The 16083-nt window shown below is 38.0% G+C and overlaps 1 protein-coding gene across 1 annotated transcript in view; it reads left to right on the forward strand.

Moving 5' to 3' along the window:
• The window catches only part of dock1 (dedicator of cytokinesis 1), a 432222-nt gene that overhangs the window by 113220 nt on the left and 302919 nt on the right, over positions 1–16083 (forward strand). The window contains exons 12-17 of the mRNA XM_052026984.1: positions 5623–5702; positions 9923–10048; positions 13241–13365; positions 13641–13739; positions 13841–13913; positions 15925–16028. Coding sequence (XP_051882944.1) covers positions 5623–5702; positions 9923–10048; positions 13241–13365; positions 13641–13739; positions 13841–13913; positions 15925–16028 — 607 coding nt within the window. The remainder of the gene's footprint in view (positions 1–5622; positions 5703–9922; positions 10049–13240; positions 13366–13640; positions 13740–13840; positions 13914–15924; positions 16029–16083) is intronic.

The following is a 16083-nucleotide window of genomic DNA, read 5'->3' on the forward strand; positions in this document are numbered from 1 at the left end:
CTGGGACTTCCTTACTGCAATATTCCATTTGTCATTTGCTCTACCGGTATTTTAACTTTTTGTGTTTGTTACATAAAGACATGCAGACCTCCTGTATAATTATGGTGCAGATCAATTGCTGTCTTAAATCACTGGCTGCCTGCTCTGGACTATGCTTTCTCTGGTGTAGTGTGCAAAAACGTGACCCTGGGCTGTGCAGTTCAGTGCATTACAAACCTCTCTGTTTAATGATCTGGCTGCACTGACAGAAGGAATTTAATGACCAGTGAGGCTCTGCCCTCAGGCACATTTGGCTGAATATTTGTATAGACTTGGACATGCACTGATTTTCAAAAATACTTAAAACTTGCCTATAACAAAAAAACTTAAAAATATTAAATAATAAATTTGTACAGTGACATTAAAACAACTGAAAACATTGACACTAGATTAAATTAAATAAAAAAAACTCAACCTACCTTTATTCCTCAGCCATTGTATTGCCAGTAGTAGATTTCCCACCCTGAGAGCTGGTACTCTGGGAGTGGACTGGTGCAGCAGAGGTGTCCTATGATTGGCACTCTGCTGTGGTTCACATGCTTACGAATGGATTTACCAGCTGATGGATTCTGCCTCAATATGTTTTCCTCAGTCCCATGAACCCACACCATATGTAGTAATCTTTTGGGTGGCACCTTATTAAATGCTTTTTGCAAATCCAAATACTTAAAAGGCCCCAGCCTCTCCTTATGTACCTGTTAGTTGCACTTACAAAGTAGTCTGATAAATATGTAAACACTCTTTTTCATAAAACCATGTTTCCACTATTTTTGCTTTACTAAGTACTCTGCATGACAATGGACAGTCATCGTTAGCATTTGACAAAATAATATATAAGTTGCTAAAAAGAATTCCTTTAAGACAAAAAAAGACAACAGGAAAAGTGATTCATTTGGGCTGACAAGATAAATGAGAAGTTATGAAGGAATGTTAAATCTAAGGAAGAGGCCTATAAAGTTGCCAGAAATAGCAGTAGGTCTGAGGATTGGGGTTTTAGAACTCAGTGAAGGAGGACTAAGAATTTGATAGATAAAGGCAAAATAGAACATGCGACAATTTTGGCCAGAAACAAAATCAGACTGTCAGAGCTTATACAGGTGCATAAGAAGGAAATGAGTAAGGGCAAATGTGCATTGTTTACAGACAGAAACAGGAGAATTTCTTATGGAGCATAAAGAAATGGCAAAGGGATTAAGCAATTACTTTGCATCTGTCTTCACAGAAAAAGATGCACAAAACATGCCAGATTTATTACAAAATCAAGGGTCTAGGGAGAATAAGGAACTGAAAGAAATAATTATTAGTCAAAAATTAGTACGGGAGAATTCAGTGAGCTTGAAAGCTAATAAATCCCAAGGACTTGATTTACAGCCCAGAACCTTGAAAGATGTACCAGATAGAATTTATAATGGATATAATTATGGAACACCTTGGAATAAATAGTAAGATTGAGCAGAATCAATGTGGATTTCTGAAAGGAAAATAATGTTTGACTAATCTGCTGGAGTTCTTTTTTGGATTTGCAGAAGGTCCCTCTCAGCAGGTTGATCAATAGAGCCTGCGGAATTGGGAGTAATATACTGAAATGGATTAAGAATTGGTGATTAGACTAAAAGCAAAGCATATTTTTCAGGTTTGCAGGGATAAGTGCTTGGGTCCGAACTTTTCACAATCCATATCAATGACTTGGCTGAATCTTCTCTGTTATATTTCCAAGTTTACTGATGTTACTCAACTAGGTGGGACTGTGAGTTTGAAGATGTAAGGAGGTTACAAGGAGATTAACAATTTGAGTGAGTTGGTGTAAACATGGCAGATAGAATATGATATGGAAAAATGTGAGGTTATTCACTTTGGTGGACATAACATAGAATCAGAGTTTTTGTTAAATGGTGAGAGATTGAGTGGAGTTGATGTTCAAAAGGACCTAGGTTTGCTTGTATGCAAATCGCTGAACGCTAACATGCAGGTGCAGCAAATGACTGAGGACAGATTGCACGTTAGTCTTTATTATGAGAGGAATTCGAATACAGGACTAATAAATACTTATTGCAATTGTACATGGCCTTGGTGAAACCACACCTAGAGTATTGTATATTGTTCTGCACACCATACGAAAGAGAGGATGTACTGTACTTGTCATTGAGAGTGCAGTGAAGATTCTCTGTTGTGATTCCAGGGATGGCAACTTTGCTGTATGATGAGCAATTGGCTAGATGGGGGTGGTATTCACTATAATTTGGAAAAATGATAGGAAATTTCATCAAAATGTCCAGAATTCTTCAATGCTTTGACATGTTAGATGCACACAGGTTGTTTCATTTTGCTAGGGAATCTAGGATTAAAGGACACAGTTTTCTTCCCTCTGTGCTTGAGGGGTCTGGAGGCTCTGTTGCTGTGTTCATTCGAAACAGAGATCGATAGATTTCTAGATATTAAGGGGTATGGAGGTATCGTCAGGTATTACTTTTCTGAGAAGACAAATTCAACATATTGATTTAACATCTCTACTGTTTACTTATTATTAATTCTCTTATCAGCTAAGGAATGACAGTAACTTCTGCCCCACTGGATCTCTTCATGTGCTTGTCGAAGTTCTTATGATCTAATTTTATTTCCAACTCGTATTCTAATTTTTATTTTATATTTATTTTAAAAGTCATCCTTAGCTGGTTTCTAAGACTCTTCCTTTCTCTGGGAACTTTTTGATTGTTTTTTCTTTCTTTCTATCTGTAACTTTTCCCACAGTTTGTTTCTCAGTGGAATGTATATTGATTTAGAATTATGAAATATTTCTAAATGTTTGCCTCTGCTTATTCACTATTATATCCTTTAATCTAATTTCCCAATCTATTATAGTCAACTTGTCCTCCATACCAATATAATTGTTTTCAATTAGCTGAAATTCTTTCTTCAGCTATTTGCCTCACTCAAACTAAATACTGTGCAGGCTCAGTCACTGATATATTCAAGTCTGAGACTGATGGACTGAAGCAGCAAACAATCTGCTGGAGGAACTCGAGCAGCATCTGTGGGGGAAATGAATTGTCGAAGTTTCGGGTTGCAACCCTGCATCAGAACCCTACCTCATCTTCACTATGGCTGTCCAGTCTCTGTGCCTCTATCCCCCATCAGGAAGGTCTTAAAGCCCTCTTCTTCTTTCTGCAATTTCCTCCTCGATTCTGAGATGGATAAAGTTATTAGATATTAGAGAAATTACAGGGTTCATTTTAGTACAGGGAAGTGACGCTGATTAAAGGATCTTACTGAATGGCAGAGCAAGCATGAGGGGTTGAATAGATTGTTTCTGCTTCTATTTTTGATGGCTTCATGTTCTTATGAATTGTTTAAAGCCTTGGAATTGTCACTGATCTGGAATCTGACTTTATCAGCTGAATGTTTACTAATCATAAGCTGTAGACGAGCAACTTGTGTTCCTGCACGTGAAAGAAATGTGAAGTTTTAAACTTGGCTGCCTGTTAGTTTCAATTCAGGCAAATATAAAATTGAAGGGATTTAGCGTATAAGCTGCCAATCCTGTTAAAACAGAGCAACTGGTATGTGGAGTGAAGTCTACAGAGCAGTGCTATTAGCTAATTCTGTTCTTTCTTTACTTCTCTATAAAGCATGCCCTTTCAAAATATTGCAATTTTTTTACGATTCCCAACCTAGACAGTGTTCTTGGTATTTTGAAAAGTAGAAGTGACGTTGGAGAGTCATCATATAAAGGAGCAAGAGATGAAAAGTCTTAAAATTACATATTACTTATCTCTGTGGGGTAGGGTGTAATCTATAATTTAGAACATTTCAAAATTGAAACTTAAGTATTGTGCATGAAAATAGAACAAAATTGAGTAGTTTGTATATTGATCTCAAAATGTGTGTGTAATTATTGTAACCAAATGTTCATTGAACAATTTAATAAATCTTGCATTTAGAGGTGAAGTTTAAGACAATTATGTAAGATTAAATTCTCTTTGTAAGTACACCTCAGAATGAGTTGTTGTTGTTGTTGTCATCATTATTATTATTAAGTGAAGGCTTTGGGGAATAAAAAGTTCAGCCTTAAGCAATGGGGAAGATGCTTTAAAGACAGTATTAACTAACTTTACAGACGTCCACAGACTGAAAGCAAACATATAAAGTAACAGCTTACAAAACTGGCTCTGTGCTCAGTGGTTCTCCACATTTATTGCATTAAGTTGCGTTTGCTTTCATTTGCTTGAGTAATTGTTCAGATGAATTTTGTGCCTCTTTAAAAAATCATTTGTCCATACTTTTATTAAATATACTAAATATTGCCATTTAATTTAGTGGATTGCCCCTTTCATAGCTTTGTTAATATCTCAATTAAAGTATCCCTGTTTGTTGTATAGTGCAGTGAATTTTAGTGTTATAAGAAAGTCAAATTTTAATAGGAAAATTAATTTATTTATTTCCGACAGGTTAAAGGACATAGGTTATGAGTTTTTTGTACTTTTATATTGATTTAAAATAAATCTTGTAATGAATATTTTGAAATGTCTTGGAATCTGCATGGAATACGTATTAGGGTTGAGGTTAGGTGTTCGAGGGTAACCAGCTTTGACATTAAATTCAGTGGAACAATTTATAATGGATTGCATACATATTAGTGTATGGCCACCTTGCTTAGCAGTCATTGAAGAATTTTGGACTAGTTTTTACATCTTGAGGATAGTTCAGTTTGTTATCTGCTTTCTCACTGCACCTGAGTCAAGTAAGACATTTTATATGCTCTAATACTCTATCATTACATTACTCTATCTTCTACCCTCTCTATCAGGTACAGCTGTAGCCTAATAAAGGGCCGTTTCTAACTAACTAAATATGATATCTTTGGTAATTAATGATGCATGTGATGCTTGTTCTGCAGAAGTATTATCTCTTAACCTGTTTTAATCTTCCAAAGTGCTAACCTGACCTTGTTCTTTGTTTAGTACAACCAAACATGAAATTGAGCAATCAAGCTATGGCAATTTGTACTTTTCCTAATACTAAAATATTCATGTATATATTTTAAATGAGAATGCAAGTTATCATAATCAATGAATATGAAGGATTGAAAAGATGAACCTAATTTGGTCAAACAACCATCATCATATTCTTGCAACAGATGTTCCATGTAGATTAAATTACACTTCCTTTTCTAATAGATTTTAGGAGGGCTCCATTGTATTTTGAAAATACTCGTACACACTTGCAGTTTTTTGACGTTTTCTGTGCATATTGGGTGACTTTTTTCATTAGAAAAAGGACTTAAGGTGGTGCATTAAGATGTTTGAAAGTGCCAATCCTCTAATTTTTTTGAGCAGTCAACATTATCTTGATTAATTATCTTCCTGTGTCTTCCTTGTTATCCATCTGCCTTTTCCCTTGCATTGGCTTTTGATAACTTTGTTGCATTTACGGAATGATGTCTTGTGAACCCTTGTACTGTGACTTCTGGTTTGTACGGTCCTTCTGTTTCCTGTTGTGTTGGTCGTCATGTGCATCCTCCAGGCTAGCATTGGATTGCGCTATTCGACATAAGCAGCTGAACATATGATCCCGTTTTTCATCCAGGGTAGCAGGGGAGAACGACTTCCTTCAGACTGTGATCAATAAAGTCATTGCTGCCAAGGAAATAAACCACAAGGGTCAAGGTAGGTTACAAAATAGAATTGTGCATTATTACACTGTTATTAAAATGCCTTCTACTCGATCAGAACATTTCAATTTTAATGTCTTTACAAATTTGCACTAACTTAAGCACAAAAAAAAACCGGCAACAAAATATAACCTATTTTAGTAAAACATTTCCTGTTATTGCCAGGTTTTGCATCAAAGCTGTCTTTGGTCTAAGCAAACTTGTATTTTTTTATATCTAGTGGACAGCACAGTGGTGGAACAGGTAGTGCTGCTGCCTTGCATTCCACAGAACATGGATTGGACCCTGGCCTCTGGTGCTGTCTTTGTGGACTTTGCTCGTCCCCCTTGCAACTGCCTGGGCTTCACTTTGTGCTCCAATATCTTTCCGCTTTCAAAAAAATGATTTGATGGTCAATTGGCTACTGTAAACTACCCCAACTATAGGTGGCTGAAGGGAGAATTGTGTGTGCATTTGGGGGAGGGGGGTGGCTGGAGTTGATGAACATATGAGAGAAAATAGTTGACTGGGGAATGACTTGCTCAGGGAGTTAACGTAAACTAGGTGGGCCCAATGACAACTTCCGATGAAAAGTGAAAACATAGATCTATGTTCGAAACTAGAATGAGCCTGACAATCCTGTTGCTCTCGGTTGAACTTCCTTCTGGTGATTGGTGCCTTAATTTACATCCATCACTTAGTTATCATATTTTTTAAAAGTACTAGTAAAGCTAAGAAGAGTTCAAATTTTATTTTAAAAATAATGTTGGGTAGCAATTATATTTATTCATTTTCCAGGATTGGATGTTGTTGGCAAGGTCAGCATTTATTGCCAATTCCTAATTGTCTGTGAGAAGGTGGCAGAAAGCCCCCTGCTTGAACTATTGCAGGACTTCTAGTGAAGGTACTCGTATAGTACTATTGGGTAGGGGGTTGCAGGATTTAGACCTAGTGACAATGAAGAACTGACACTATATTTCTAAATCACGATGATATGTGTGCTGGAAGGAAATTGCAAATAGTGGTGTTTCTATGCACCTGCAGCACTTGCTCTTCTCAATGGTAGAGATTTGGAGGTACTGTTGAACTATCCTGGGCAAGTACTGCAGTGCATTTTGTAAATGTTTCACACTGCAGCCACTGTGCACTGATTGTAAGGGGATTGAATTCCTCAAGGCAGCTGAAGATGATATTTGTGGCTGGTCCAATTGAACTTCTGATCTGTAGTGACCTTCAGGATGTTGATGGTGGGGGACTTGGCAATATCGGGTGGGGGTTAGCCTCTTGTTGGAGATGGTAATTACCTGGCACCTTTATGTGAATGTCACTTGCTACTTATCATCTGATGCTTGAATGTCTTGTTGGAGGCAGGTACTGAATACTTCACTTGGGGAAGAATTGAAAATTATGCAATTGCCAGCAGAAACCTCACTTAGAGTCATAGAATTATACAACACAGAAACAGCCCTTTGGCCCAACTCATCCATGCCGACCAAGGTGCCTTCTGACCTTGTGGTGAAAGGGAGATCATTGATGAAGCACCTGCAGATATTTCGGCCCTGACAACCTATCTTAAAATGCCATGAAGAACTCCTGTAGGTGTGTCCTAGAACTGAGATAATTGGCCTCTGGCAACTACAACTATCATCTTTTGTGCAAAATCTATTCCAGCCACTAGGAGGTTTTCCTTTTGATGACCAATGACTTCTGTTTTACCAGGTCACCCTGGTGCTGGACTTGGTCAAATGCTATCTTTTTGGTAAAGGCAGCCACTCTTACCCCAGCTCTGGAATTTAGCTCTTTGATCAGTTTGGATCAAGACTATGATGAGGTCTGCAGCCTTATGGTCTGGTCAAATGCCATCTAGGCATCAGTGAGTAGATTATTGGTGAGGAAGTGCTGTTGTTTTTGTCTTGTTTTTGTTCTCATAACCTTTGCTGTATCCAGTGCTCATAGTCATTTTTGTTAACATATGACGTGAATTGATTTCGCTGGATACTGGCTCCCGTGTCAGTGGAGATCTCAGGAGGAAGCCCAAGGTGGATTATCTTATTCAGCATTTCTGTCTTCAGCCTAGTCTTTAGGATTCGCATGCTGGGCCATGCCATCATTGAGGACGAACACATTCTTGGAGCTGAATCCTCCTGTTAGCTGTTTAATTTTCCACCATCATTTATGACTAGATGCGGTAGGACTGCAGCACTTAAATCTAATTCATTGATTATGGAATCGTAGTTCTGTCTATAGCCTGCACTTTTGCTGCTACCACATGTCTGTTAGACTGTGGTGCAGCTTTGCTTGGCTTGCACTTTATCATTTTTAGGTATGTCTGGTGCTACCCCCAGCATACCACTCTGCACTCCTCACTGAACTAGGCTTGATGTCCTGTCTTGATCATAATGAGGACCTCATTATGAAGTCAGGGCTTTGTCTCCATGAGCACTGTGCAGGAGTCACTTCTATCCATGCTGTCGTACTTCCCTTCAACCATTTGGTTCTTAAACTAACCAGCAAAACCCTAATAACTACAATTTAGCAACACTCTGACCACTTTGATCACTTTGTAGAAAAATGGATTTTTTTGTTCTAATTTTGTTCTTTCTTGCAAAAATTGTGTATAATGTATTATTAATTTACGTTTTCCTTGTGAATGCTGCTTATATGATGCTATTTTCCTGATGCTGCTGCAAGTAAGTTTTTCATTGCACTTGTGCATATGACAATAAACTCAACTTCAACTTCATAGACAAATACCACTGTGTAACTACATTGGTGAGAATGAGGACAAGTAGGGTTATCACTAGTGCTGGTTCACTCACTATCTTCCCTGGACCCAGTCTGATGTCTATGTTCTTCAGGGCTAGTGTTAAGAATACACTCTTGGGATGGGCATTGAAGACCTCCTTCTATGCCCTTGTTACTTTTAATGATCCTTCGAGCTGTTGTTCAACAAGGAGGAGCACTGATTCACCAGCTGAGTGAGGATGATGGGTGGGAAACAGGAAGAGGTTTCCTTACTTGTGTTTGATCTGGTACCATGAGATGTCTTTGGAGTCACTCTTGAGGATCCAAGGCATACTCTCTCCAGCCTGTACTGTGCCTCCACCTCTGATGGGTCTGGCCATCCATTGAGACAGGAAGTATCCAGGGAGAGTGATAGAGTTTAGCAAATTGTCTGTGAGGTATGTGAGAATGATTATGTCAGCTTTTTGGAGAACTCTTGGAGAACTAGTGAACCAGGTTTTTTTTTTATATATGACACTCTGGTAGTTTTTGTGGTTATCATTACTTAAGACTAAAATAAAAGCAGAAACTGTTGGAAATACTTGCTGGGTAATCTGTGGGAAAAGAAGCAGCTGACATTTCAGGTTCAATTTCAGGCTGAAGAACCTTCATCAGAACTTGTCAGCCCGTTTTTCTTTTAACATGGATGTTGCCTGACCAGCATTTTCTGGTTTTATTTAGATTTCCAGCATCTGCAGTTTCTTTTTAAGTTACTTAAAACTACTTAGTCAAGGCTCTGAATTACTACTACTGTAACATCTTGGGTGCGTTTTAGTTGCAAGGTTTAGGCAACTTGTTTGTAAACATTCTTAATGTGGTGAATAAAGTTGGTGAAAGCCATGTAGAATTAGGAAGTTTTGATGAGAGCTGAAATGTGGCTCAAAAAGGACAGAACCCTGCATTTGGTAGTCCTGGATCCAAAATGTTCAGAGAAGTTATGGAAGGAAATGAAGTGGAAGAAATTAATTTCTCATCACTAAAATAGTATTAATATTATAATGGTGATGAGAAAGGATACCCTTGGAAGAATCAAGAATGGTGTTACTATCCATAGATATTCTACACACCACCAAATGATGAGGGGGAGATAAAGAAGCAAATCTGCAGAAGAATTACAGGGATGTGCAAGAACTATAGACTGGTGATATTGGGGAATTTTGCAATTGATTGAAATGATATTGAAGTGAAGGGCAAAAAGGGAGGACTTACAAAAATGTATTCATGAGAAATTCTTTGATCTGTATGTTTCATTTTGAACAAGAAATGAGGCATTGCACAATCTGGTTCTGGTGAATTAGTTGGGCCAAGTAGACAATGTGTCAGTAGGAGAACACTTAAAATTCAATATTTCTGTGATTGAATCTTAAAAGTTACTTTTTCTTTGAATGGATAAATCTTCCTTGGTTAAAATTTGGAGTGTGATTCATTTTTCTATTTACTTTACTCATCCAGGTTTGTGGGCCACAATGAAATTGCTCTTGGGGGATGTTCATCAGATTCGAAAAGATTTTCCCCACCTAGTTGACAGAACCACAGCAGTTGCAAGGAAGATGGGTTTTCCTGAAATAATAATGCCTGGTAAGTTTGAGAATGTGATTTAGGTATGACATCTGTTGCCTAAGTTTATACTTCTGTTCATTGTAACCATGTTAACATTAAAAATACATAATAAGAAATAGCAGAGTGATTTTAAAGTTATTGCAATGATAACATTGACCAAAGTTGGATTTGTTATATATAGTTAATTAAATCAAGCATCACTTTGTGACTAAGTTACAGTGGCATGCAAAAGTTTGGTCAAAATTTCTGTTACTGTGAATAGCTAAGTGAGTAAAAGATGACCTGATTTCCAAAAGGCATGACACATTTCTTTAATATTTTAAGCAAGATTACTTTTTTATTTCCATCTTTTACTGTTTCAAAATAACAAAAAAGGAGAAGGGCCCAAAGCAAAAGTTTGGGCACCCTGCATGGTCACTACTTAGTAACACCGCCTTTGGCAAGTATCACAGCTTGTAAATGCTTTCTGCAGCCAGCTAAGAGTCTTTCAATTCTCGTTTGGGGGATTTTCACCCATTCTTCCTTGCAAAAGGCTTCTAGTTCTGTGAGATTCTTGGGCTGTCTTGCATGCACTTCTCTTTTGAGGTCTATCCACAGATTTTCGATGATGTTTAGGTCAGGGGACTGTGAGGGCCATGGCAAAACCTTCAGCTTGTGCCTCTTGAGTAGTCCATTGTGGATTTTGAGGTGTGTTTAGGATCGTTATCCTGTTGTAGAAGCCATCCTCTTTTCACCTTCAGCTTTTTTTTTACAGACGGTGTGACGTTTGCTTCCAGAATTTGCTGGTATTTAATTGAATTCATTCTTCCCTCCCAGTGAAATGTTCCCCGTGCCACTGGCTGCAATACAAGCCCAAAGCATGATCGATCCACCCCCATGCTTAACAGTTGGAGAGGTGTTCTTTTCATGAAGTTCTGGATCCTTTTTTCTCCAAACATACCTTTGCTCATTGCAGCCATAAAGTTCTATTTTAACTTCATCAGGCTTGTTTAGATTTTGTGGTGAGGACACAGGAAAGGTTTTCTTTGGATGACTCTTCCGTGAAGGTCATATTTGTGCAGGTGTCACTGCACAGTAGAACAGTGCACCACCATTCCAGAGTCTGCTAAATCTTTCTGAAGGTCTTTTGCAGTCAAACGGGGGTTTTGATTTGCCTTTCTAGCAATCCTACAGGCAGTTCTCTCGGAAAGTTTTCTTGGTCTTCCAGACCTCAACTTGAACTCCACTGTTCCTGTTAACTGCCATTTCTTAATTTCATTACAAACTGAGGAAATGGCTACCTGAAAACGCTTTGCTATCTTCTTATGCCCACAAAGCTGGAGAAGGCTATCATTTAATTTTGGCAGCTGCTTAGAGGAGCCCATGGCTGCTGATTGTTGGGACAAGGTTTGAGGAGTCAGGGTATTTATAAAGCTTTGAAATTTGCATCACCTGGCCTTTCCTAACAATGACTGTGAACAAGCCATAGCCCTAACAAGCTAATGAAGGTCTGAGAACTTGGTAAAAGTTATCTGAAAGCTCAAGTCTCTTGGGTTGCCCAAACTTTTGCATGGTGCTCATTTCCTTTTTTTCCACTCTAAAATTGTACAAAACAAAAAGAATACACTAATCTTTCTTAAAATGTTGAAAAGAATGTTTCGTCTTTAACTTTATGACTTTTGGAGATCAGTTCATCTTCTACTCGCGTAACTATTCACAGTAACAGGAATTTTGACCAGGGATGCCCAAACTTTTGCATGCCACTGTATTGGGCATACAAGTTTCAGTGCAGGCTTAACAGTGGGAAGATGCGAAATTGATGTGCCACAGTGCCATTGTTTGTGTGGGGGTATTATTTTAGCATAATTTTACTCTAATTCTCTTACAACTATGGTTATGTGAATATACTATAGGAAAGGTGGCACAAAAATGTAATGAAAATGTAACAGCAGAACATAGAACAGTACAGTATAGCACAGGAACAGGCCCGATAGCCCATGATGACTGTCTGCCATCGATGATAGTCCCATCTGCCTGCACATGATTCATATCCCTACATTCCCTGCATATCCATGTGCCTGTATAAAAGCCTCTTGAACACCACTATCATATCTGCTTCCACTACCACCCCTGGCAGCACATTCCAGGCATCTACCGCTCTGTGTGGGGAAAAATAAAACTTGCCTGCACATCCCCTTTAAACTTTCCCCCTCTCACCTTAAAGCTATGGCCTCCAGTATTTGACATTTCCACCCTGGGAAAAAGACTCTGACTATTTACCCTATCTATGCCTCTCATCATCTTTTATGTGCCCTTCAACCCCCTCTGATTCTTCCACCAACTACTTAAGCAGGAGTGATTTACAGTAACCAATTAATCTACCAACCAGCACATCTTTGGGCTGCGGGAGGGGAATCCGAGCACTCAGGAAAAGTCCATGCAGTCACTGGCAAGTGCCACACAGACAGTATTGGAAATCAGGATCAAATCTGAATCATTGGAGCTGTGAAGCACAGCACTACTTGCTGTATCACTGCGTCGCTCCTTTGCATGATGATATCAAATTTGTATTGTGTAAATGTAACGATGTAAGCTGTTGCCTTAGCAACAACAGCAGGACATTTTGTTCTTTGAAAGTTTGGGCCTGCATTGTTGACTTAACGGATATGGTACTTGAGGGATTCTGTGATATCTAGATTTGACTGACTGATCTTTATTGATCAAGGTCTGGGTTACGATTGCTAGTATCTTGTGTATGCTTGGGAACTGACATTTTTTTCACTACAAGATCAGTCTGCTCCCAAACTATATTCACCATTGTGTGACAAATTGGTTGAATTCCAGTTGTTTCAGGAGGTCAAGATGCTAAGGTTGTACCCACTGCCTTGTATTTCTTCATTTGAAGAAAAATGTGATAACAGTTGTCTCAGACTAAGAACCAGAAAATAGTGGTGGGATACTTGCTTAGATTAACTTGTAACTGCTGAACCTACTTTTGAACATTTAAAATTAGAATGCTGGGTCTAGGGACGTGTATGTAAACCAGACCAGGCAAGGATGGCAGATTTACTATTCTGAAGACATTTGAGAACCAGGGGAGTAATGTTTACTATCAAATATTTGTATAGCTGGGTCAGTACTAAAATTGTTTCTGGAAAATAATCTTTTATTTAGATATAGTGATCTCAAAAACATGAATTGCTTAGGATTGTTTATCCTTGCTTCTTCAAGGTGATGTTCGTAATGACATCTATGTTACGCTAGTGCAGGGAGAGTTTGACAAAGGTAATAAAACAACTTCCAAGAATGTGGAAGTCACAATGATGGTGTACGATGAAGAAGGCAAGCGTTTAGAGGTATGACTATTCTGGGTGATACATCTTTGGTACTGTAAATGGTTTGGATTCACATGTTTGGAACACTTAATATTTTTGAAAACTAGTCTTGAATTTTTGTGCCTGTTTATATAATTTAATAAGATGTGGTAAATGACTATGGGTTTGTACAAATTATACCCTGAAAATTAGAACACAGTTCAATTTTGTCTTGAAAGTTGACCAATCACTTTATGACAGTTGTAAAAATATAGCACATACTTGGTCCTATTGATGTTTCCCTCTTTTTTTTAAAGAACGTAATTTTTCCTGGTGCAGGAGATGAAGGTATCTCTGAATATAAATCTGTAATTTACTATCAAGTGAAACAACCCCGATGGTTTGAGACGGTAAAGGTACGTTCTTTGTTCTAAGCTGGAACTGCATAGCTTAAAATGTCCATGTTTAATTCTCTTTTTAAACCTTAGCTTGAGTATATAATAGTCTCATTTTGTAGGTGGCGATTCCTATTGAAGATGTAAATCGCAGCCATTTAAGGTTCACATTCCGACATCGATCATCTCAGGATTGTAAGTGCTAAAAGTGATTATTGCTTTGTTATTTTGTAAAACCTGCCCTGTAAATATAATTGAAAATATTTTGTGCAAATGCATTATGATTTGCACTTCCCTTCCATATTTTGTTTTAACTTCAAGAGTAATTTTTTTTGGTAAGCGTGTCTGTAACCATGATCTTCTGCATGAATAGCAATGTTGTAGTTATTTTCAGTGTGTAGATTTAACTCTTAATGGTGTCCATGATGCCTCAATTCCAAATTGCGGTAAAATTGGCAGAAAATTATGCTAATAGACTTGTGGTTCAGACTGAAAAAATGCTAATTAGGGGACCAATAGGGCACATAAGTAATTGGTGATACATAAAGAAAGGAACTGGCTAACAGAGATGCAAGGTTTGTTTATGTTTATCTCTCTTCTTTTGCTCCAGACTGGAACAAAAAGAAGGTTAAGAAAAAGTGATTTTTAATCAAAACTCTCAATAGAAAGAATTCAAAGACTGCCTTTGAGGTTTTTTGATTCAGTTTTCATACCTCCAGAACAAAGCAACAATTCTACATTGTGCAAATATCTCTTCTTCCCTGTTTTCTGCCTTCCTTTATGGTATTTGTATTGGTATTGGATTATTATTGTCACTTGTACTGAGGTACAGTGAAAAACTTGTCCCGTAGAGATAATATTGTCTGAAATAAAAAATCTTGGATGATCAGTTTTAATTATTCTTATCACCTGGACCTACAGAGTCTGGAGCGCTGAGTCAGTGAGGCCGGCTGGCAGCCTCCCTTCCCATGCCTGCTCACTTTTCTGTCACAGCTGTTTTTGTGTCCTCTCCCGCATACTGTTTTTGTTCATTTCCAACTTACAATTCTGATTATGGACAGTTCTCAGGAATGGAACCCTGTTGTGACCTGGGGACTGCCTGTACTTTACCACCACTGCTGTTTGCTAAGCAATACATTTTACTTTGTCCTATATTATTCATTTTTGATGAAGCAGTCAAACTATTTTGACCAGTTTTCTAGTAAGCGAGCATGCTGGCAGACTACAGCTTGCAAATTTAAGATGAGATGTAGTGTATTGTAGCAAGATACAGCTCCTATTATTCAGTCATTTAACTCAAAGAATTTTAGAACAAGGCTTTGAGCCATCGCAATGGGGCTGTAAAAAAACACACAACAGATAAAACCGCTGAAGTGATAACCAGAAAATTAGTTCAGGATGCTCTATCTGTTCTGCGATTCCTTTCTTCCATACATTGAGTTCCAAAAGCTCACCCATTACATCTTTCAAAAGGGATCTTTGCTGAATACCCAGTGACACATCAGTTAGTGCTGCTGCTGTTTGACCTGGGGTACTGTCTACGTAGAATTTACATGTTCTCCCTGTGAACTCGTGGTTTCATCCAGTGCTCTTTCTTTTCCCTCATTCCAAATTATGCTGGTAAATTAATTCGAGTCTGTAATTTTCCCCTAGTGTAGCTGGGTGTTAGGAGAACTGGGGGAGTTGATGGACATCTAATAGAGAAACAACCTATGGGGAAATAAATAGGGAATGAGATTGGGAATACTCTGAGAGTTGACATAGGAGCCAATAATCCTATTGACTCTATGTCAAAAGGAAATATGAAATATGAATAGCAGTATGATAGTACCACCACAGTTCACCACTCACTGGGTTTGGGATATGACCATTGATGGGACCTTTCTGGGATGTACCGCCTAAAAGCAAAAAATTATTTTATTTGATCAGCATTTTGAACAAACGATAATTTGGATGTTTATTTTGCCAAAGGAATATAAGATTTACCTTGGGTTTTAGAATGATTATATTACCAAATACAAATTACGTGTGTTTTAAATAGCTTTTTAGGGCATTAGGAAGGAGAGGACTGGCAGAAATGGTAAGTTTCTTTTGCTGGAACATTTATACTGTGTTGGCCTGGGACTTTTTGTTTTACAAAGCTATGTAAGATACTGTTTTGCATATAAAAGGGGTGATTTAAAATATTTCTTCCTCCTTTGTCTAGCTAAAGACAAATCTGAAAAGATATTTGCATTGGCATTTGTGAAGCTAATGAGATTTGATGGAACAACATTGAGAGATGGAGAACATGATCTTATTGTATACAAGGTATGTTGTTTCTTAATGGTTTTTGATGAGCATCTCTGAAGCAGGTTAAAAGGTT

The sequence above is a fragment of the Pristis pectinata genome, chromosome 12 (genome assembly GCF_009764475.1).
Source record: "Pristis pectinata isolate sPriPec2 chromosome 12, sPriPec2.1.pri, whole genome shotgun sequence".
NCBI classification, from domain to species: domain Eukaryota; kingdom Metazoa; phylum Chordata; class Chondrichthyes; order Rhinopristiformes; family Pristidae; genus Pristis; species Pristis pectinata.